The sequence below is a fragment of the Chroicocephalus ridibundus genome, chromosome 4, assembly GCF_963924245.1.
Source record: "Chroicocephalus ridibundus chromosome 4, bChrRid1.1, whole genome shotgun sequence".
In the NCBI taxonomy this organism is placed as follows: Eukaryota; Metazoa; Chordata; class Aves; order Charadriiformes; family Laridae; genus Chroicocephalus; species Chroicocephalus ridibundus.
Window position 1 is genome coordinate 91,741,754 of NC_086287.1, and position 23,376 is coordinate 91,765,129.

Sequence of the window (23,376 nt, forward strand, 5' to 3'; positions counted from 1 at the left end):
ATTTGTCACTTCCAAACTGATGGCTGTTTCAGTGAGAGAGATATGAGCTTAACAGCTCTGGGCTTTGCCACCTCTGTCAGATTTGACTGGACCCATCGGTGCACTCAGGAATTATTCGGGAAGGAGAAGGGGTGGTGGGACCGGGAGACTCAGACCCACAACCTTTGCACAAGAGGCTGGGCCAAAAATCTCCAGCTTTGTTGGTAGTGAAGGGAGCACGTCCACTGTTGGAGTGTCCCCTGATGGGAAAGGCAGGAAATGTCCTGATATTGAGGGCAATGGATGGAAAGTCATGCTGCAACTACATCAGATCTCTGACTGCATGTTAGAAGTCTTGCGGTTCTCAGAAATAGGCGTCATGAGGAAGTTCTGGGATCTCCATCCTTGATGTTTTTGGTGTGGGTTGTTTTTTTGCTTGTTTGTTTGTTCGGAGTTTTTTTGGGTTTTGTTTGTTTGTTTGTTTGTTTGTTTTTTTGAACAGATTAGAAAAACACCTGCCAAGAATATCTTGTGTTTTAGGGGGGACAGTCCAGATGGGTTCTTGAGGTCTTCCCAGGTGTGTTTTCTGCTGACCTATGCAAAGCACATCCTAAGAAGCATGGCGTCAAGCAGGAGAAGTAATAGACCCTTCAGTGCCCTGCATTTCCGTGGCAGGGGGACATCTTGATAAACTTGGTTTTAGTCAGGGCACATCACTAAAATGTTCTTGCTTCACAAGGACAGGCCAGACGCTGGGGGGTGAGCTGTGATTTAGTCTTTCTCCACTAACTACCATTGGTTGAGTCTCTTGATCTAATAAGCTTGAGATGACGAACTGACCTGTTCTTTTCTCTCCCCTGAAGACCTGGGATGATGAGCTGGAAAGATCAGCCCACGCTTGGGCTCAGCAGTGCATCTGGGACCACGGGCCGAGTGCCCTCATCAGGTCAATTGGACAGAACTTGGCGGTTCACTGGGGCAGGTAAGAGTTGGGGTGCTACACGCTCATTGCAAAGAGCAATTTATGGATCCTCCTTTAGAACCAGTTGGAAAGGGTTGCCTAATTGATGCTTAGTAGAGCACTGGGGAGACAGGAGAAAAGCAGAGGATGATTGATTGCTATTGCTTCGGTGAGCTAGTTACAGTGAGAACGTCTGCAGCCACCTTCAGCTGACTGTTCCCAGCAAACCAACACGGATGTGGGTTACTCCATTTATCTGTATCTCTGGGTAACGCAGCTGTAACGTGCTTAAGGTCACTCTTACCCTTACGGAGAACAGCTACAGAAGCCGTAACCCTTGCTCCTAAATCTGCTGGTTTGGGGGGGTTTCTAGCACCACGCTGAGAACCGTCTGAAAGCTGAGGTTTCTCAGGAACAATGTCTGGACTCAGCTGCTAGTTCAGAACTTAATTATCTCTTACTGTATTTCCCATAAATATTTATCCAGCTCCAAATTTCTCTTTACTTGAAACCGCTTTGCAGATTTCTTTTGCAACTTCCTGGGGAAGTTTTTTAACCTAGAGTTGTTAACCCAGCTAGGAAAGCTGATGTTAAGGCTTCCAAATGGATTTGCCTCTCCACATCACCATGAAATTTGTTTATTGTTAAGCCCCTATCATCAAACCTGTTGTAGGTCAAATCTGCTTTGTACAGCAAACATTTTGTACATGCTCAGGAGGACATATGGGTGGAAATGCAGTTATACTCATTGTAAATCAGGTAGAACTTGGTCGAAAGCAATGGAAATTTGCTGGTATGAAATTGGCCCGATTATAAAAATCGGGCCCGTTTTTGTTGGCAGAATTAAATAATGATTGGAAAGTAGAGTGGTTAATCCATTGGAAACAAAGTCAAAAGATTGGGCTGTTCTTGGCTCTCCTACAAGCGTTCAAGATGGCCATGGGTTACTGATGGAGGTAGATCCAATCTTTCTCCCTTTGCAGTCACCAAGAGGAAAAAGAAATCAGGTTTATCTCAGTTTTTTCAGGTACGGGCCATAACTTGATTGCCTCAATTTCCTCTCCTGTAAAATTGGATTCGGAAAGTATTCACTTAAAGACATCATGAGATTAATGTTTTTAAAATGCTTGTAATGAATGATTTTTTAATGAAGAGCTGGCTGAAAGAACAAACTCCAGTTGGCAATGATATCATGCGTATTTCTGGCCGCTTGCTTCATGTGAGCTGTTGAAAGCAATAAAAAGCGGTGGGTTTGAAGCAGGGCTCTGCTCTGACACAGAGTTTGCAGACTGCTCTGTTTGCTCGCTGGGTACGTAGCATGCAAAACGTGTATGAATTCCTAGAGACGGTTTTAACACCCTTCGTTTTTCCCCCCGCCCCGCGACAGCACAAGTAGCATCAGTGCTACCAGCATCTGGTGCATGGTTTGCACAAAGCGCACGCAGTTTATAGAATCACAGAATGTGTTGGGTTGGAAGGAGGATGACCTTTAAAGGCCATCTAGTCCAACCCCCCTGCAGCCAGCAGGGACATCTTCAACTAGATCAGGTCGCTCAGAGCCTCGTCCAGCCTGGCCTTGAACGTCTCCAGGGATGGGGCCTCCACCGCCTCTCTGGGCAACCTGGGCCAGTGTTGCACCACCCTCAGTGTAAAGAACTTTGTCCTAATGTCTAATCTAAATCTGCCCTGCTGTAGTTCAAAACCATTGCCCCTCATCCTATCGCTACACGCCCTTGTAAAAAGTCCCTTTCCAGCTTTCCCGTAGCCCCCTTCAGGGACTGGAAGGGGCTCTAAGGTCTCCCCGGAGCCTGCTCTTCTCCAGGCTGAACAACCCCAACTCTCTCAGCCTGTCCTCACAGCAGAGGTGCCTCCAGCCCTCGGATCATCTTTGTGGCCTCCTCTGGACCCGCTCCAACAGGTCCACGTCCTTCTTGCGCTGAGGGCTCCAGAGCTGGACACAGCACTCCCAGGTGGGGTCTCACGAGAGCAGAGTAGAGGGGGAGAATCACCTTTAAGTGGTGGCTCGGTGCAGAGGGAAATTGCTGCAGTAAAAGGTGGGGTACGTGTGGAGGGCACCAGCTCTTCTGCACCAGCTCTCGGTGTTGACGTGAGTGCGAAAAGGCCCACTCGCTTTCAAAGGCCTTACAGTATGAACTGCTAGCCTGCTTCCAGATTTAGCACGTTGCCTGGTGGTAAAATAGGTACACGATGGCTTTCGGTTTAAGATGTTTGGCGAACCTTAACTTCTGTTTACTTTAAAAATACAACTTTCCGCCAAACTAGAAGTTTTTTTTGGTAGTTGTGTGGAAAAGTCAGGAGGACATTTCAGGTCAGCGGCACTTGAAGAGCATGTCAAACCTATAAATAATACAGAAAGTCAGAGCGGGCTGTGAATCTTGGGGGGGAAAAAAAACAATCTTTAACATTTTCAATGAGATTCCCCCCCCCCGCCCCCAGATCATTAGGCCGTATTACTGGGCTCTTCAAGTAACACCTTCTCAATGAATGGAACTTGCCTCAAGAAACTTTTATATAAAACTTAGCAAACTATATTAAAAGCTTATATTAAAACTTAGCAAACTTATATTAAAAAATCTGACCTTACAATGTGGCAGCAGGCTATGGGTATTGTTTGGAAACTTTCTACCAGGACTTTGTGATTTAAACTGTCCTTGCTCCTTCAGGTATCGCTCTCCAGCTTTCCACGTCCAGTCTTGGTACGATGAAGTTAAAGATTACACCTACCCGTATCCTCATGAGTGCAACCCGTGGTGCCCGGAGAGATGCTCTGGCTCTATGTGCACACACTACACCCAGGTAAAGGAGACGAAGAGCTTTTGTACCCGTGCTCTCAGTGTCCCCCCGGTGTCCCCTTTGTCACTGCAACCTGTGCCCAGAGCAGGGCGGTTTGCTTATTTCCGATACCTGCCTTGCGCTTGCAGATAGTCTGGGCCACGACGAACAAGGTCGGCTGTGCCGTGAACGTCTGCGAGCGGATGAACGTCTGGGGAGAAATCTGGGAGAACGCCGTCTACCTGGTCTGCAACTACTCGCCCAAGTAAGGCAGATAGACGAGCTGGGCTCTCGCCAGCTTTCCGAAAAACTGGCAGGTTGCTGAACTAGCCCAGGATCTGGGGAAGAGATTTCAGGCAGTCTAGACTGGTGGTTGTGGCTTTAAATTTTCTCTTTAGACGGCGGCACGGGGCTGGTTCAAGGCTTTGCCTGGAAAACTGAATGAGGGGCCGGGGCCAGGCTGGAGCTTTGATGTTCCTGCCACGGGAAGGAGGAGCAGGAGATGGCCAGGACGGAGCTGGAGGCTGGCTGGAGGGTGGGAGGGGATGGGGTGGTGATTAACGCCGCTCAGCGCTGCTCCAGCAGCAGCCTCTGTCCCCAGCCAGGTAGGCGGCCCGTATCGTGACACATTTTCACCGCTTCCCCCTGCAAAATCTGCTGGTTTAAACATGCCGCTGCTTCGTGCAAAGCCAGCCCTGCAGCCGTCGCTGGTGGAAGCGAAACCAGCTGGGGCCTGCTGTGAAGAGTTAAATCCCAGACCCAATGAGCTCCCCGTGGATTAAAAAAAAGAACAGTGAAATAGCTAAATCTTGACTGATGCAGTTAACTTGTTGGTTTGATTAAGTTTTAAAATGAAAATCACATTTCTCGACTACCGCATCCAGCAGAATTTCCTCCCTGGCAATGGCAATTAATATTTTCTGCTTTAATGGCTAACGGGAGAAGTATTCCCACTCCAAGTCCTTGGTGATTTAAATCTTAGCAACGAAACGAAACGGGGAAATCACTGTATTCAAACGGGGTGGCTTGGAGAGCATCTGACTTCTGGAGATCACAGGGGCAGAAAGATGCAGAGAAATAAGACGTGGGTACAGAGCTGGCAGCTCATGGCAGGATCCGGGCAGAGCCCTATGGGGGCTCTGTCAAAGCCCCTCTCCCCACATTAGCTACGGAACGTGTTATGCTTGTGGGATTTGATAACCTCCTCCTCATATGGGATCTCACCATCTCCCATGGAGCTCCCGCAGCAGGCTGGGCTGTTTGCACGTCATCCATTCAGGGCTGCTGGATGGAAAAATACTCTGTTTCTGCAGTTTCGACTTAATCTTTGTCTCTCTGGCATCAGCGCGCATTGTCCTCATCTAGCCTTATAGGTGGAGACAGCTGAAAGAGCAATAACCCAAGGGCTGAACTCTGGCTCCTTCAACCTTCTCGGCCCCTAAAGTTTGCAGGACAGAGGGCCGAAAGGGACTTTTGTTTCTGGGTAGTTTCTTGAGGAAAATGCAGTAATCCATTGATTTACTTCTGTTTACATAAGATCACAGTATTTATGTTGGAGTTTAATGTAAAAGCGATATTGCACGCAATTTTTTTAAGTAAACTCCTAAAAAGAAAATCATCTTGGAGGTGAAATGAGGAGGAACATTTCTCATACAAGGCTCTCCTGGGCTGGATGTTTAGTCTTTGCGTCCTGCAAAGGGCCAGGACGATGTTTCTGCAGCCTCAGAGGCCAAACTGGGGACTTGAGGATGGCCAGGTTGGGCGAGTGCGAAGTGCTGCTCTGGTTCCCAGATGATGATCTGGCGTGAGGGTCCGTGTATTTCTGGTGGCTTTTTTTCCTGTTTGGAAACAGTTCCAGATGGAAAACGGACCAGTTTGGAAATGCGAAGAGCTGTGCTCCAGCCTGGCTCGTGCAGCTGCCTGGGGGTGTTGCAGAAAATGGTGAGGAGACTTGTGGCTCCGAGGAGCAGGAGAGATGAAGGCAAGCGTTGGGCAAATGGAGGCAGCAGGCAGGCAGCCCCTGAGCTATCGCTGGAGGACAACAGGCAGCACAGGGACGGAAAGAGTGGGGACAAGCCGACTTTTCCCTATTTATAACCCTTTATCCAAGGATGAGCATAGCAGAAACACCTGTTTTCCCCACTCCCTTAGTGCCAGGCGGTCGCGGGGGCTTGGGTGGGTATGTGGGTGCCTGAGGGGTGCGCGTTGCTCCTGTGCTTGCAGGGGCAACTGGATCGGAGAAGCCCCGTACAGGACCGGCCGCCCCTGCTCCGAGTGCCCGCCGAGCTACGGAGGAGGCTGCCAGAACAACCTCTGCTACAAAGGTACGTGGTGTGGGGGGGCTTGGGGCACCCTCCTGCGCGGGGGCGGAAAAGGCTGGGGCAAACTTCTGCCTGCAAACTTTTCATTAGAAGCAGCCGCAGCTCTACGCGCCTTTTAATTAGCCATCCTTAATATTTCGACATGGCGACAGGCGGGGAAAAGCGGTGGTCGCTGCTGAAAGCGAGAAGCCCCGAAGTGCTTAAAATCCGCAGCCGGGATTCGGCGCGTTTTCCCCGGCGAAAGCGAGAGCGAGTGCTGGGATGGGGGAAGAAGCCGCTCTGAGCTTTACACGGGTCTGGCTCGGGAGCTCCGGCGGGATTTTGAGCGCTGGCAGGCTGCGGGCAGGAGCCATCCCGTCCTCGCGGGGTTTGTTTGGGAAGGGAATGTTCTCCGGCGCTTAACCAGAGGCGACGTGGGTGGGCAGAGCTTGGCCGCCTGCCCCCGCTCCTTCGGGGGCCAGGGACGGAGCGTTTCCCTCTCCTCCCCACCTTGGTTTTCACGGCTGCAAAATGAATAGAGCGATTCGTGTCTCTCGGAGGAGAGGAGGGGATCGCGGACGGTTTTTCCTGACCTGTGGAGTTTTCCCGGAATAGAGGTCAATAGAATTAAAAAATATTATTAGCGCCGAAAGCTCCAGTGGAGCAGTGCTGTCCCCCGGCCCGCGGGATTTTCTGGGGTCACGCATTGAGGGCATTTTCCTCCTCCCTTGTGTTTTGCTTCACGGAGAACTGGGCGCTTAGAAACAGGCAGGTTCCCTGGAGACTTGCCCAAAACGGAGGCTTATTTTGCTGCAACATCGCATTTATCGTCTTTAGCCTGGGGTCGCGGGTCCGGGGGAGGTCCCCGGGGTGCAGGGGAGGGAAGGGGATGCCTTGGTGGTAGAAAGCCCTCTTGGAGCCACCATCCATCATTCCTCTGTTTGCACCGTTCTTCTCCTCATTGCCAAGGACGAGAGAGGTGCAACGTTTCAGGTAGGACGGGCCAAGCGGAATGAATTTTGCTGGCAGCCTTTCCGAAATCCCGCTGCCTGGCTGCAACAGCAGGCAGCTTGTTCTCCATGGAAGGGTAAAGCGAGGGATAAACCTGATGTAGCAGGACCCGTGTTCTACCGGAGGATCGGCTGAAGCCGTGCTGATGGGGTGGTTTGGAGAAGCAAACCCAGGTGGGAGGAGAGAAGGTTCCAGCCACCTTCCCAAACACTAGGGCCTTCTTTTTGTGCGACCTTCAGAAAATGTGTGTTTTCCTCCAGAGAGAAAGAACTGTACGGGGAAAAAGAAGAACCGTCAGCACACTTATTAGTGGGATCATTTCAAACCTTTATGTAAGATGCTCTAAATGCCACTTTTTTGCAGAGGAGCGGGAGAGGAGCAGATCTCCCCTCCTGGTGCTGCACCTGCCCTGGCAATAGCCCTGCGCTGCCTTTAACGGGCATTTTTGAGTTTCCAACTATTTAAAAGCAGGTCCTCGTCAAACCAAATCACCTCCCTCAAAATGCAAACCTGCCTGACTTCCTCCTCAACGCGAGCACGCTGTAATTATCTTCAATCCCCTCTTCTAACAAGATTACCGTTACGAAGATCCAGTCGTCGTCGAGACGGATGAGACCAACGAGGTGGAGATTTCGCAGGTGGCGGAGCAAACGCCGGTGCGGTTCTACCCTCCAGAAAGCAAGCCCAACAAACCCAGCAAGCCCAAAAAAGTCATGCCGGAATCTTACATGAGTAAGGCAGCCTCTTTCCTTTTCAGTTCTCACAAGTTTTGAAGTACCTCTATGGGAGATGGTATGGAAAGCGGTGGAGGAGGCTTGGGGGAAAAATAACTGGGAGGATGCTTGAGTGAAGGGGGAGGTAATCTGTGTGCAAATTCACCGTTAATTACGGCAGAAGCCTGCCAGAAGCTTTCAAAAGCCCCTCGTGCCTTCTGCACGTCAATCTGCAGTAGTTATTTGTTCTTTTAAGCCATCTCAAGGAAGTATCAATGAACCAAAGGTCCCCTGATCCATAATCAATTTAGGAAATACTGGTTTTATTTCCCAGTTAAAATACTCTACACTCAGCAGTTATCTCCTTTGCAGTTTGTTTGTTTGTTTTTTTTTTTCCTTTTTTTAAATTGGTTTCCTTTTTATTTCTTGCTTGGGAAGATTTCTGAAGTTATTTGCGGAGCTGGTAGTACTTCCTCAGTTGTTTTCTCATCACTGTTAATTAAAAGAGACTTATTGTGAAAACAAGGTGAGGCAAGCCAACACATCCTTTTCAAGTTTATCTACTGGCATCTTGAGAGCCTGTAATTAACTGGAGAATGAGAGCTCTGGCTGCAGACCTCGGGCTGTAAATCAAAGCCTTCAGCCCTCAGATGTTTCTTCCTTGCTAATATTTCCAAAGACACCTGTCTCAGGTGAACGGCTAAAGAGGCACGAACTGCTCCAGGCTGGTTGGTCTGTGATAAGCTTTTACCTCGCTGCACCAAAGACCTCCAGGAAAGATGCCTGGTGGTTGCTCACCTCCGTAGCTCGACAGCAGGCTGTGGCAGACTCTTTCCTTTTTAAAATATTTATCGATTCTATTTTTTTTTTTTACTCCCCAGCACAAGTCGTTACCTGTGAAACCAAGATGAGAGATAAATGCCGAGGCTCAACATGCAACAGGTAGCGTTTTATTGATACCTTTTGGAGCGCTGCGGGGGGAAAAAAGTGGCCTAAAAATTGTCCAGTTCTTGCAAACTGGCTATAAACATAGGCCATACCTTGTATTTTTTGTGACTATCTAGGTATATCTCTTTTTTTTTTTAAAAAAAAAAAAAGCCTTAATTTCTCTTAATACAAAGCCTTCAGCCAAGCCTAGCAAGAAGGTGACTCAGTTGATTTTACTCAGCCACGATGACCCACAGTTTCAGGTGTCCAAAATCGTTTAATAAATTTTGGCAGAGTCATTTTTGAGCTTTTTTCATGCATTCCACTGCTGTCCAAGCCAGACCAATAATTCATGGCTTGTCCCATCCCAGCCAGTCAAGAACTTCTGGTTAAGGTTTCTGCAAAGAACGGGACAGTTTATCACTTGGAGAAAAACCAAATCCACAGAATCTAAATATTGGTCGGGCTTTTAAGGAGGGTGGAGAAACTGTTTTAAGAAGTAGCTATTTTGCAACCTTGTTTTTAAATGGAAGAGTTACGTGAAATGAATGGAATGACTATTAAATGAAATAGAGTCAAAGTCTGTTTTTCTTGAATTGTTTTTTCGCCACCCTCAAAGATATATATCTTCACTAGGTATTTGTGCCCAGCTGGCTGCTTGTACAGTAAGGGAAAGATCTTTGGAACATTTTATTATGAGAGTGTAAGTACCTTTTAATAGCTCATAGATGTAATTTGTGGGGACTTAGTGGTAATAACAGAAATGGGAAATGCCAACAATTCTAGTGTAATTTGGCTTTTCGCATTCTCCGGTTGGGGTGCTGTAACAGGGTGCTAATAAAGATTATCTGTATTTTCCTCATGTTAGTGATGAAAAAAGAAGCAGTCTGGAAAGGCAAAGTGTTTCCAGACGTGATTTTATCATGAATGCCTTTAACGTGCAATGAAACCCATGGAAAGTGAGGGAAGGGGATCAATCGACGGCTCTTACGGAGATCTCTTTAGTGCGGGCGGCCGTCATGCTGAACAGAAACTTTATATGAAAAACACTACAAAACATTGTAACTAAATAATAGTTTGGGCTGATTTGCTGGGTCTTGAATTAGCAAGATAATTTATAAATAAAGCATGGCACTGTTCTCCCATCAAAACTACTTTTGGGGTGAAGAGAGGTTGAAGAGATAAAAAGGGTTTTGTGTAAAAAGTGTGCCTGCCTTCCCCATCCCCGCACGACTGCGTCGCCCGCGGTACATCTCTGCCCTGCGACTCCTGTGATCGCAGACAGCCGCCTCCTCCAAGTGGTTTCAGCAGAAATATTTTGGGTTTGAATATTTTCTTGAGAACTGGAAGTATTTCATACTGGTCGTTAATTTCCAGTGCTGCTTTTCTTCTAAATTGTATCTAAATGTACCGTTTAAATGTATTTAAAAAAAGCTCGCCATTCAACCAGACAGTGCTTAAAATAATAATAATAATAATAATAGAATAAGGCAGTGTTGGGAGAGTAAGATTTAACTACCAGATTCCAAAGGGGTGTGCTCAGCTTATTTTCCATTTGGCGCTTTGGTGGTGGTTTCATTTCTTCTTCGTTTCTTTGCACAGCGGTTGGTCAGCGTTGCTCTGTGAATGAGATTTATTTCACATGCTATTTGTGTTTGTGCTCTCGTCAGTCATCAAGCATCTGTCGTGCTGCAATCCATTACGGCATCCTGGATAATAAAGGAGGACTGGTTGATATCACGAGGAAAGGGAGGACACCGGCTTTTGTGAAGTCTACCCGGAACGGTGTGGAGTCTTTTAGGTACGACCTTTGTAAAAAAGGTTTTTTTTTTTTCTTATTTGCTTTAAATATAGGCAATAAATAAATATAGGTTCAGTCGTCTTCGTTGCTTATATATAGACGTAGTGATTCAAGTAATTCTAGTCTGCTTATTTTTTTAATAAATGTTTTTGTTTGCTTGTTTTGCAGGAAAAGTAAGCCTTCAAATGCATTCATGGTTTCCAAAGTCACAAGTAAGTGTTAAAAGTTGAGAAGAAGCCATTGCTGCTGGAGTTTTATGGGACATTTGAAAACATCATCCCTTGCAGTGCTCTTTTTCATTTTAAGTGGTCGTGTCGAATGGTTCAGTGTCACAGCTAAACCCTAGAGTGGGGATCCGTCACCCACTGTGGGCAATTCCACCAGCAACCGCCTCGCATTTCTATGGGGATGTAAGAGGGGGAGGTATAGAAAAAGGCGATAATGGTCCCTTTCCAGCAGCATGTCCTGGCGATGGTTCAAACATCAGCTGCAGTGTCACAAGCTGCTGATAACAAAGTGGTGGAAGATGAGCCATCCTTGCGTGAAAGCCTCAATCTAGCGTGAACACTGCACATATAAAAACAAGAAGTACCTAAATAATAGCGCAATAGTATAATGAAACCTGCAATAGGAAGTTAGTTTATAACGGTGAGTCATATTTATGATGAGCATATAAATAAATGCTGAGGAGCTCTACTTTTTAAACAATTCACCTTTCCTGAGTGTCTTTGAATAATTCCTCCTCCTCCATCATGTAATCATCACTTTGATTAGATCCACTTTCAGGGGAAACTAAAGGTGTCAGGTTATTTGGACTCCACATCATGAGCTGCAGCAAAAATACACCGTCTTGTGGATCAGCCGCTTTTCTCTTTTGAAAGCTGTGACCTTTTTTAAGGCCATATTGTACATGCTAGCAGGAATTCTGCTGGTCAACCCCCTCCTGGGCGCGTCCCCCTGGCAAAGGAGCGAGGAGCTTTCCTCCTGGTGCCCTCAGCTGGACACGGGTCTCACCCGATGCGTTGCGTGACTGTGACTTGTGTTTTCTGCAGCTGCCTGAGCTATTAGCTCGAGTAATTTGCCTTTCCGTATTTATTTCCGCAGCACAGACGCTGGATTGCTATACTACAGTGGCGGAGCTGTGCCAGTTCAAAAAGCCGGCGACCCATTGCCCAAGGTAACTGCGTGCCACGAGCAGGAGCCCGCTTATGTTCTGCTTAAACCCGCTCCGTGCTGAGGATGGAGGATGCCGGGACGCTGAGGTCCCCAGATCTGAGGGCGAGCGGGAACGGAGCTGATTGTACCGGATGAACTGGAGGAGGGGGCTGGGAATGGCATCTTGCCTCCCGCCACCGTGCTTTTCTTGGCACCGCGATAGAAAATTCACGTTAAGTTTTCAGACCCTTTCAGTGACATGTAATAAGTGAGGCTACCTGATGCCGTTTCAGCAGACCCCTAGGTATGGGCCTGCAGCTTCACACTCTGCCTTGGTTCCCCTGCACCTGCTGGTTTTTGGATGCGCTTTCCCTTTCCACCTTAAAATACGGAAGAAGTTTGTTCTAGAAAACTGCTTTGTGCGGGTGTAGGTCGTGGCAGGGCAGGGGGGCACAGACACGTGCAAACGATTACGTGCATACCGTCGCGCAAAAATATAGGTACTGCCCTTTGAAAATGTCATAAAAGACCGATCCCTCTTTTACCGGCCCAAACCCCGCTATTTGCAGTTCTGCAGTAACTACCAAATGTCATCTGAGGGGAACAAATAATTAAATTCACTGTTGCCACCTGCAGACCAGATGCAGGCACTTGAAATCTCCCAAGAATGCAGCTTGCTTTCCTGTTGAGCCTTGATATAGGGAATAAATATGAATAAATTGTTTTCTAGGATTTATTGTCCAGCCCACTGTAAAGACGAGCCGTCGTACTGGGCACCGGTGTTCGGCACAAACGTTTATGCAGATGTGAGTATGGTCCTTTCCCCGCCGACCCCCTGTACCACGACGTCTGTATCGCAGAGCCGGGGTCATGCTCTGCGACTTAGGGAAAAGAGTCGAACCCCTCCCTGTTCGTCGCGATGTGGGGATGGGGTAGATGGGGACGAAGGAGGAAGTAGCACCAACAGCTACGACTCAAAGTTGGGGGTCAATGGGCTTGGGGAGCCCTTCCACTCTCCGGCACTGATTTATTCTTATGGACTCGGGCATGTCACTTAGCCCCTCTGTGCCGTAGCGCTTGTCCACCTTTGCAAAGTGATTTGGGCTCTACGGATGAGCACCAAAGGGCTTTTATTACATACTATCACACTAAATATTGGCAAAAATAGACCTTCTTCCCCTTCCCCTGTTTGCTTCTTTCTGGGAGCCGACAGCGTTTTTGAGCAGTCGGGATGCGGCGCAGAGCAGTGGAACGAAAGCATCCGGGTTGGTTTTACTGGTTTGTTTTTCTAAACTCTGCTCTCTGGGATGAGCAGAGACTTGATGCTAAAACTAAGCAAAGAGTAATTTTTTTGAAATCTCTTAATATTAGGCCTCTAAAAACTGGGTTTCAACGTTTTTCCATTTGCGGGTGCCTCTTTTTTTTTTTTTTTTTTTTTTTTTCTTCCCTTCCCCCCTCCCTGCCCCCCCAACGCCGGAGGTTGTGTTTTAGAAACGCCAGCTCCCTGGCTGCTGCGCAGCCTGTAGGAACGTGCTTTTTTGAAGGCCTGGGGGGGAAGCAGTCGGCAGGTCGTGGACCCCCAGCTTGGGGGTCAGCGTGAAGCTTTGCCAGACTCCCGAGAAAAAAACCATCCTGCAGAAATCATTCAAAAACTTCGGGGCAAGCAATTTCGAAAGCGATTTAAAAAAAAAAAAAAAACAAAACAAAACCCAACCAACCAACCAACCAACCCTATTTTTTTTTATTTTACTTGAGATCTATTATTTCAAAGGTAGGGCTGCGCAAACAGGTTAGCCTGGGCTAGCTCACACGCAAATCCATCAGGCAGCTGCCACCCCGCGGTACCTGCCTCTCTGCGTGCTCCGACCTGCAGGAAATGGGAAATAATTTCCTCTGTTTTACTGAGGACAAAACTACCTCAGATTACCCCCGAACGGGGCCTGCGATTACAAGGGTATTAGGCGAGGACCAGCATCCCGGGCTGGCATTGTTTCCCGATTTGTACTGACGCAAAAGGATTAGTGTCCTTTAATGAATCGCAAGCTCCATTTCCTACCCTACCCCCTGGGCGTTGTTTCATAAAACGGGGGCATGGACTGTGATTTGGGAGAAAAATAAAAGAGGAAAAGAAAAAGTATTTGGCCACTTCCTAGAGGGTTCGGTTAACCTTTTTCTGGACTACTGTACTAATTGGGTGGTGTGGGCGTAACAAGGGAATAATTTAGGTTTTTTACGAGAGTTGGTAGCAAAGCAGGTGAAGCCAGCTGGGAAAAAGGAGTTTGAGGCGGCTGTGGAACATGCTGCAGAGGGATAGAGAGGTATTGATGCTGAGAAGTGCTCCGGCTGGAAAGCTGACAGGAGAAACACGCATGCCGTGCACGGACAGTTTGGGCAAAGGCTTTTCCCAGGGAGCTCGGGGCGTGCAGGATGCCCTCCAGGAGGGGATGCTGTGATTTAACCCCGCGGCCGAGGGATAATTAAAGCAGGCAATAAGTTGGATGAGACAAGTGCTAGCCTTCTGGGAGGGCTCTTCGGCTTCACGTCTAGAGTCACGGCCCTGGGGGGACTTCTGCCCCGGCTGTGTCTTCTTAAATAAGTTATCTAAAAGAAAATGAAGCATTTTGCCCTGTTTCCAGTCCGCCCTCCCCGCGAGGCGCCCTCTGGCCTTTTAGCACCTCCCTCAAAAATTCCATTTGCTAAACGCTCTGGCAGGTAAGGAGTCGATAGTCCAAGCTGTAACGACAAAAATGCCTGGCTAGCCTGTGCAACTGGACCTGATTCACTGTGCTTTTGGCCCGAGATAGTGTTCACATTCACACGGTCCCAGGAAGGCGTGAAGAGCAAAGCTGTGACGTGAAGAAGGGGCAATTTTTGTGAGATAAGTCTGATTTTTATCCAGGTGGCATAGGCGCCGCTATCTTGGTGGGAGTTAAGGAATTTTTACCAACTTTAAATGCATTCTGATCGTTTGTTTTTTTTGTGTTTTTTTTTTTTTTTTTTTTTAACTCATCATTATAAAATTATCTCGGATTGCGTGTTTGTAAGATTATCTCCTGGGTATTCCTGGTGGCTTAAAGCAGAAAGACACGTTGGCAGCCTTTGCCTTAAGAAGCGGTGCAGGCAACTGTTCATGGTGAAATTAGTAAGACTGTGGCACAGGGACATAGAAGACTCTTAAAATTTGGGGTAAATGAATGAAATGCAAGAAAATATGCTCCGGGAAGAGTTCATGCCCAAGTCCCGGGTCTTTCCGCTGAAAAGCATTACTTTGTGGTGAGAGCAGCCTTGCTGCCTGCACGCAGGGTGTGCAGATGGAAGAAATACGTGGGGACGCGGGGGGGAACGTACCCAGCATCCTTCCGGTGCTGAAATTAGCAGTGGGCAACAGACAATTCGTTGCCTCTTTTCCCTGGCGGCGCATTGGAGGAAAAATTAAAAAAAAATTTCTATGCTCGCACGACTGTGCCCGGGGAAACAGAACTCGGCTCCGGCTGCCGTGGACAGAACCAGTTCTGGGGTGACGCTGGAGCTGTGTGATCGCCTGGGGGTCGTTATCGAGGCTGTAAAAGAGCTTTTAAATTTCACAAGGCACTGCCATTTGTCGCTCTGCCTGGCTCCTGGCGTGACAAACGCTGCAAAGGAAACCTGTCCCCATCCCTGCTCAGGAGCCCCGTCGAGCTAGGAGAGAAAACAGTGTTCTGCTCTTGAGAATAAGGTCTTTTATCTGCAGTTGTGCAGTAATTAGTTGGAGGAGGACAGATCACCTATATAACGGGGCAGGCTTGTATCACCAGAGGAAACCAACTTGGGTGGCTCAGCTCTCAGGAGGCAGGAACTTAGTGATTAAACTGGTCACACTAATGGGGAAATTATGGGTGATTAAACTCATAGTCATGGACTATTGCTGATGGCCCACTATAAAAAAAAAAAAGCATTGTCATTTTATGGTGTGTGCTTCAGAGTCCACTTCGTCAGGAAATGCTCCCGGAGCATCCCCAGGGGCTACACCCTGGAAAGCTGTTGTGCTGTCCATACGGCTGTCCTACGTCTGAATTTGAGGAGAAGGCCTTTCATCTTTTAATGTCTCATCTTCCAAAAGCTCTGTCATCAATTCATCAAAGAGAAGCCCGGCCTGGGATATGAGAGGGCCAGAATCCAACAGAGTGATAAGGGGAGGTTTGGGGTAAGGCAATAAAAAGCCTGTTGGTCAAAGCTTTTGAGTAAGTGGCAGTACAGCAAGTCCTGGGAAAAAAAAAATAGGAGTGCCTTGAAAAGAACATCGTTTAGGATGTCTCCCAGTGGAGACTGTTGCAAATTGATTCAGGACAGTTTAATTTTATGAGCCAATTTTAGATTTACAGATTTCCCACCGCATACTAGGGCGAATTCGCAGCATATCTTCCAAACGCAGCGTTCCCTTGCTCCCGTGACCATATATAGAAGCAAAATACCAAATTGGCACTCGAAACTCAGAGAGCTGCCAAGAGATAGGCCATCCAAAGCGATAAATATATAGGGGACAAGGCAAACCTGCCATATATGGCTGCGAGAATGAAACAGCACGATCCGTATCGTACGTACGCGATGGGAACGTTTGCCCTTGGCACCGGTTTTGTGGCGCTTTGATTTTTAGCGATCGGGGAGTTTGTGGGGTTGGGCTTTTCACCTGCTGCGGTTCCCCGCGCGTAGCTGGCTTTTGCTTTTTGTCGTTCCAGCTTGCTGTATGTAAATCCTCTAGAGGCTCGATGGCCAAGTTTATACTACGCCTGAGCCTCCTCTGCTTTTGCTCGCTTTTCTGGATGCTTTAGGAGCTTAGTCATCAGTTGTTAGTGTTTTGTGTTCCTCCAGCTCTTCTGACTCTGCACATCTTGGAGAGCAGGGTGACAGCACGACGTGCACTAGAAAAGCTTGAGTCTTTTCAGAATTGTTAATCTCCCTCCGCACTCGCTGTCGTCTTACGGGGTCATGCCTGCCCAAACCCTACACCACTCAAGGGGTGCAGTCCTGCTGTTTTTCCTAGAAAGAAGGATGTGAACCGTCCTGGGTAACGGGTGGCCATTTACCTTAATGCAGGAAAAGCGTCTGCTTTCCAAGCAACTGGGTGAATAAACTTTGCTGAGGCAGCTGGTCACTAGCAAAGAGTTTCACCGCAGCGGTTTCTCTGGTGCAGACCCGGGAGGCACCGGCTGGAAAGTTGTCCTCGATTCAGCTTTGGACCTGGATGATGTCCCAGGCGCAGCTCCGCCGTAGGTGGGAGTGGTGGAAAAGCTGCTTGTCCTCTGCCGTGGTGGTGGATCTTCTTACAGCCGGAGCTTATGACAGACCCACAAGATCTGTCCCGTGACACCATTCATCCCTAGTCTTTCCATAAGAGGGGCAGAATTGTTTCATAGCTTTTTCACTTTATTTTATACTTTATTTTCTGGTTCTCCTTGACGCTTACAGAGATGGTAAATCTCCAGGTATAAAATATACACCGTTTGCAAGTCAAAATAATTAACTATTTTTCAGAGCTCCAGTATCTGCAAAACTGCAGTGCACGCAGGGGTCATTCCGGATGAAAGAGGTGGTTTTGTGGACGTGATGCCTGTGGAAAAGAAGAAAAGTTATGTTGGCTCCTTAAAGAACGGAGTCCAGTCTGAGAGGTGGGGTTTTTTTTTTTTTTCTTTTTTTCTTTGTACTTTCCTCTTGTTCTCGACTGTGTGTTCAGCGGTACGTCAAAGTCAGCAGGTATCAGCCGGAGAGGCTGGTGGGTTGGAAATATGTGACTTAACAGTGTCGCTGTGGATTTTGAGACCCAAACAAATAGAGCGTGTTGTCCTGCTCTTGCCTTCCGCAAGTGAGTAGCTGCTTTCAGATTGGTGTGAAAGGGATGAAATACTGTTAAGCCTTGTTTTATTTTATTACGGTACAAGTTGATATTAATACCTTTTGTTGTGTGCTTTTAACACATTAAAAGATAAGCACAGGTATTTCCGCAGCTCTCGGCCCAGGTCATGCTTTGAGGCTTAGAACTGGGATTTCCATTCAATTCCAGGGCGTGGGAGGCATTTGTATTTGTTAACTAATTTCCTCTGTTCTCTCTGAAAGAATCACGAGTACAATAACCTCTTGAGAGATGATCAAACAGTTTTTGAAGATGGATTTGCCATCCTTGTAGTTTTTGTGTAGTTTCTTTTGGGCCAACCTTGCTGGTTTCAGCGAGCAGTTGCAAATCAGTGCTTCCAAACCCCTGCACCTCCGGATGATCGCACTGACGGAGCCGCACCCCATTCAGCCTTTTCTAATTTGAAACCTCTGTTTTAGTCTGTGATGTATTTTTCCAGATATTGGTGCGATGGTGCTGATTCCTCAGAGCTATCTTTGCAAACGCAGAATTTCCCACTATTGTGGGGGAGGTTTGCTCAGTACTGACATGGTTCCGTCTGCTCTATGTAGATCCTCTTTTATAATTACCTTAAGAAACCCAAAGAAGTTTGCTGTTTTTATTCTAATAATGGATATCCCAGAATGCTGTAGAGCATCTCAGAAAATAAAAATACGCTAAGACAGGAAAGCTAGAGGCATTAAATATGAGCTTCTTTAGTATAGCTCTAGCGTGGTCCGTATTTCGTGGTTGTGTCATTTGCAATTCGGTTCATTGGTTTTAGGTGACAGACCTCCTGTTCGTATGAGTTTTCTTCTGTCTCTGTCTGGCTTTCACTTACCTCTTATACTACCGGACAACTTTTTACTTGGATGGCGGCCTCTGCCCTAGCTAAGAATAAACTCTACGGCTAGCAGTGACACGCAATACGAGCACCAGGTGCTGGTCTAGGGGGTGAGGGAAACCAAAGACGTTCTCGCAGCAGGCATGAGCGCGAAGGTTTGGAAAGCGTTATATACACTCAGCAAGAAGTAGCACCTTCGTGCTGCGGGATCTGCTGGACAGTGAAATAGCTTTTCAAAGATCAAGGTGAAAACCTTACCCTTTAGGACGCTGGAAATAGCCTTTGGTAAAAATACGTACCCAAACAGGTACGGGAAAAGGTCACCTTTAAGATTTATGACTCTTTACACCTGCTGCAAGGTTTATTTTGCGGGAATATGAAATTTTGCATTTTCCCGGGGTTTTGTAGGTCAGCAGGACTGAAGAAATAAGGGCCGGGAACAGAAACAACCCCTTGCCCCCCGCGCACACAACCACCCCCAGCAGCTCGGAGCCAGAGCTGGTGGGGACGCCTCTGCAGATTGAAAGTGGATATACGTATTTATTGTCACTTAATGTGAGCCCATCTGGATACTCCCATTGCCAGCAGCAGGAGATGGGCCAGACAGGCCCTGGGAACCTGCCAGCCTATTTGACAACTGTTTTTAGGAAAGCGCGTTCCTCTTCATGCCCGAAGCCCAGCATAAGGGAGCACAGTGTTCCTTGGATAAAAGCTAGCACTGTGAGAGAGGCTGTTGCTTCCCAGCTCCTTTTGTTGCTGTTAGCACTGTAGATTGGGGTTGAAAACATAAACCAGAGGTGAACTCGTGGATTTGCATCTCTTCTTTTTCACCCTTTATCTTTCTCCTGCTCGGGCCACGTCAGCACAGAGCCAGCGCGGTGAAGCAGGGCGCCCCAAAGAACCTGGGAGCTGCCTGTGGGGCTGTCACACCGTGGGTCCTGCGGTGCTTGCATCTCATTCATTTCATCACTATTTTCCTTTTTCTTTTTTTTTTTTTCTTTTTTTCTCCAGCTTGAAGAATCCTTCAGATGGAAACGCGTTCCGAATTTTCGCTGTGAAGCAGTAACTTCCCAGGGAAAGTGCAGGTTTCTTTGGGAGAGCGCTCTGTTGATCTCCAGAGACAGGAAGGCTCCTCTGATGGCATCAGCTCTGACCGTACCCTCCTTGCCGATCTCTTTCAGGGAATTAAAAAAAGAAAAGGAAAAAAAAAAAAAAAAAGACACCAGGTTCTGACTCAGCTGTTCGCATCTCATCGCACCCGTTCAGCGTTGTATCTTTTCGTTTCATGTTTTTGTTTCTCTAGGGGCATTCAGCAATGATAAACTGTTGTAACTTTCTAATTAACGAGAGAGGTGTGCTACACGGAACGGCGGTGGCTCAATGTACAGCAGACGTAGGGATCTCGGCCTGGCCCTGGGTGGCATCTTTAGGGTGTGAAGCATCTATTGCGATGGGCGTTGAGGACGTGCACGGCTGAGCGGACTCAGAAGTGAGAGACTGTCCAGGCGCTGGACCATTTGAAATGAGAAACTGTTTGAAAAGTTGCATCTTTTGGGGAGAGGCTGGGCTTTGATAGAGTGGTTTTGCGTATGTTTGATGTTTTTCTGTGCAAAAGAAGAGAAAATTTGGTCGATTCCCGATGAGGTGGCGTGCACCAGCACTGCTGTGTAAGGCTGCTGGGCTACGTTGCACGAGGGTGTCATGTTTGGGGAGAGGACCTTCTTGTCGGCCAGACGTCAAGGTTTTTCGGGGACTGGAGTAGGGCGTGAAATGGTGGCAGAGATCCTCGCTGCAGAAAATGAGGCCACCAGATGATCAAAACGGCAGGTTTAGTGTTTGCTGGTCAAACACTCGCAGGTATTTTGCAAGTCTGGCAACCTATGAGAAGTCAGTGAATCGGGGCTCCTGTGCTGGCACATCTCATCCTATACTACACGCCATTTCAAATAAAATTTCAGTTAAATGCAGTGTATTGTTTTATACAGCAGTGCTGGTTGTTTTATCTGTAGTAGTTAAGTAGTGATAAAGCTAATCTTATTTCTGCTAGGAATGGTTGCATCCGTAGGAAGCGTGTTCACTTCACCTTCGTGAAGCTCTTTGTGGTGTGTGCAGTTCTGAGACTTTAAAGATATGGCATAAATTGGGGTAGAAGAATTTTTTCCTGTTCAACTTGTGACACCAACAGATGCCAGCTTTCAGTGTAAATGCGGTACCCGTGAGCACTTGATATCCAGGAGGGTTCATTTTGCAAAACCCATCGGTGTTGTAAGGATATCGTTAAATGTTTTATTATTTATGTCTCGACATGAATCCAAATGCATTTCAAAGCCAAGAGAAGAGCCTAGCATGACCAGCTCTTTAAGGCAGGAGGGTATTCTCTGCTTTGTTTTGGAAAGGAATTTTTCGAATTGGTCTAAACGCAAACCCGACTGTCTTTTGATGCACACACATCCAGTTAACGTCATTACTCATGGGAAGGCCATGTAAACTTTAATTTTCAGTTCTTGGAAATGCAGAGTCCTTCTGATCAATAACTTGGTTGTAATATTGTATAACAAATGGGAAAATATTTCCCTCTGTTTGGCAGATGTCTCATAGCTGCTCTTACGCTCAGGCTGTGTTTGGTTTAATCTAGACAGATATAAAAGCCATCTCTTCAAGCTGTTTCAAAGCACAGACAAAAACGTTCATATGATTAAGCACTTCTTTAATTCTGTAAACACCAGGGAATCAGCACAGAAATTACATTATCATTCAGTTTGTCTCACCGTTGGGGTTTCTTTCTCTGTGAAATCTGAATTTGTAAAGAGACCTTTTTGTAAAATATGAAATTGGAGCTGCTTTGCGTGGTCTCCAAAAGTGCTGCACAGCAAACCTACCTTTGGGGTGGAGAGAGAGAAATGACTCTATGTGTCGTCGTTGTTTATATAGTGTTGTCTTCCAAGGTGTACAGTATTTGCTTTAGATAGGGAAACAGAATGGTTTTTTTTCTTACTAGGTAAATTGATGTCAAAAACAAGTCTTAGAAAAGCTGCTGGTTGGAAATGTTTGAGACCTTGGCAGTGAGATAAGGCTTCCCTGTTTCTGCCCACTGTGAATAATTATGCTATACGTGGTCTGGTTCACGCCCGTTAAATACTGCGGCATGAATCTATGACCATCATGGGCCACAGTGCTATTGATTGAATTGGAAAGTGCAAGAGATGCAACCAGGTATGGGGACTGCAAGAGGACGTAACGCCTGGATGCCTAGCGTAGGATCCCACCTCGAATATGCTGTCCGTGACAATTAACGTATATTGTAAAATGATGGAAAGGAACGTGAGGGCTCTTGGAGAAAAGTCATGGGGATTATCGTGAGCACATAAAAATCCTAACAGCTTGGGATGCAACTACCTGATGAAAAGGGGGTGAGGGAAGAATTGTTATTCCAACAGAAATATCCTAAAATGCTTAATTCAAGTTACAATTGCATATTTTTATCTTCAGCCAACTGGTTTGGATTTTTAGAAACCGATGTTAATTTAAGTCTGTATCTGTTTATTTTTATATTTGTTGTACAAAAGAGAAATTGTGACTTTACTACACAAATATTATTCGAGGTCCTGGGTGCTATTAATTTAAACATACCTCCACCAGAATTAGGTGCGATCAGGTCCTCCAAGGCAGTCATGATATATCAATTACTTGCAATCATGTGTGCTAGCTATTCATATATAGGTGGGACAGTACCAGTTCTTAGCCAGATATTTACGGATTTTATTTCTGATACCAAAACATTTCTCAGCCCGACATATTTCAATGCAGCTTAAAGATGCAGCATACCTTTATATCACCAGATACGTTCCTCCTTAGACCTCAGCTCAGCAGATTAGTAAGCACGTGCCGACTCGAAGCACCCGGGTGTAGCCTTGCTGAAGCGTCTGGTTAAACCCCTGGCAAAGCTGATGCTGCCTGGTGGTTCTTTTCCAATAAATTTATTTTTGAAACCAAGACTGCCAGCGCAGACGCTGCCGTTGCAGACCATCTGGCTCAGCGTAGCCAAATCTCCAGCAGACACAACCAGCGTGGCGGTGCTGTGGGGTCTGTGGGCTCCATTGATTTCTTCATTTCAAGACGTTCAGCCAACAGCTGCTTGCGGAGTCTCCAGCTGGTCGGTGGTGCAGTCTAAATATTTAGGGCCAGTTCATAGAGTTGCTTTTTTTTTTTTCTATGAAAAATGATGTATTTTACTTCCTATGTATAAAAGTTTCTTGTAAATTTTTGTGTGCCTTTGCATGTTTTTCAAGGGGCCGTGCGTTTGTTTATAAACTATAATTTTTTTTTTTCTAAATACAGAATTGTAAAATATAATTTCCCCCCCCCCTTCCATTTTCTTTTGATTTCTGAATTATTTGTGAAATAAAACCTTCCCAGAATGAGTGCTTCCGTTGTCTTAAATGCTCAGCCGGAGCTGGGGTCGAATTTAGAAGAGCTATTTGGGATTACTCCGGGGGACTGGATTAGCCCCCGGAGAGCCCAAGCGAGATCGGGATGTGCAGAGTCTGTTCCACAGACAAACAAATAAAACTGCCCAGTACCCAGGCATTAAAAGTCAACCTTTACCCCCTCAAGATTAAGAGGTATCCTTTCCTGGAACGTCCTGAGAGTACGGGAAAATCAGTGCCTGTCTTTAAGTCCCTGCAATACAAGGGCTGAAGCAGATTAATGAGTTGGAAATAGTGTTTAATGAAGTAGCGCTGCAAAATGCAATCGAGATGAACTCCTCCCCGCCTCAGCAGGCTGCTGTTAAACGTACCCTTATTTTTTTGAAGGGAAAAGTATACAGAGGTGGGGATTTTTTTTATAATTCCCCTTGAAATTTTCTCCAAGCTCGTACTTGCCGACAGCAGCACAAATCAAGCCGAGTTGTTTCATGGTAATTCAACACCATCTTGGTTAAAGGAGCGACATGACAAGGAGGTTTATAACTCAGCCTCCAGGCAATGAGCACCATATGGCTTTTGACCAAAAATGCAGACTGAGC

The 23,376-nt window shown here is 46.8% G+C and overlaps 1 protein-coding gene across 2 annotated transcripts in view; it reads left to right on the forward strand.

Annotated features, from left to right (window-relative positions):
• The window catches only part of CRISPLD2 (cysteine rich secretory protein LCCL domain containing 2), a 31,785-nt gene extending 9,013 nt beyond the window's left edge, over window positions 1-22,772 (forward strand). For both annotated transcript variants that reach the window (XM_063334746.1, XM_063334747.1), the window contains exons 3-15: window positions 843-961; window positions 3,625-3,757; window positions 3,883-3,998; window positions 5,957-6,057; window positions 7,618-7,776; window positions 8,639-8,699; window positions 9,321-9,387; window positions 10,355-10,485; window positions 10,654-10,697; window positions 11,590-11,662; window positions 12,371-12,446; window positions 17,152-17,285; window positions 19,362-22,772. In XM_063334746.1, coding sequence (XP_063190816.1) covers window positions 843-961; window positions 3,625-3,757; window positions 3,883-3,998; window positions 5,957-6,057; window positions 7,618-7,776; window positions 8,639-8,699; window positions 9,321-9,387; window positions 10,355-10,485; window positions 10,654-10,697; window positions 11,590-11,662; window positions 12,371-12,446; window positions 17,152-17,285; window positions 19,362-19,416 — 1,269 coding nt within the window. In that variant the 3' untranslated portion in view covers window positions 19,417-22,772. The remainder of the gene's footprint in view (window positions 1-842; window positions 962-3,624; window positions 3,758-3,882; window positions 3,999-5,956; window positions 6,058-7,617; window positions 7,777-8,638; window positions 8,700-9,320; window positions 9,388-10,354; window positions 10,486-10,653; window positions 10,698-11,589; window positions 11,663-12,370; window positions 12,447-17,151; window positions 17,286-19,361) is intronic.
• The last annotated feature ends 604 nt before the right edge of the window (window positions 22,773-23,376 follow it).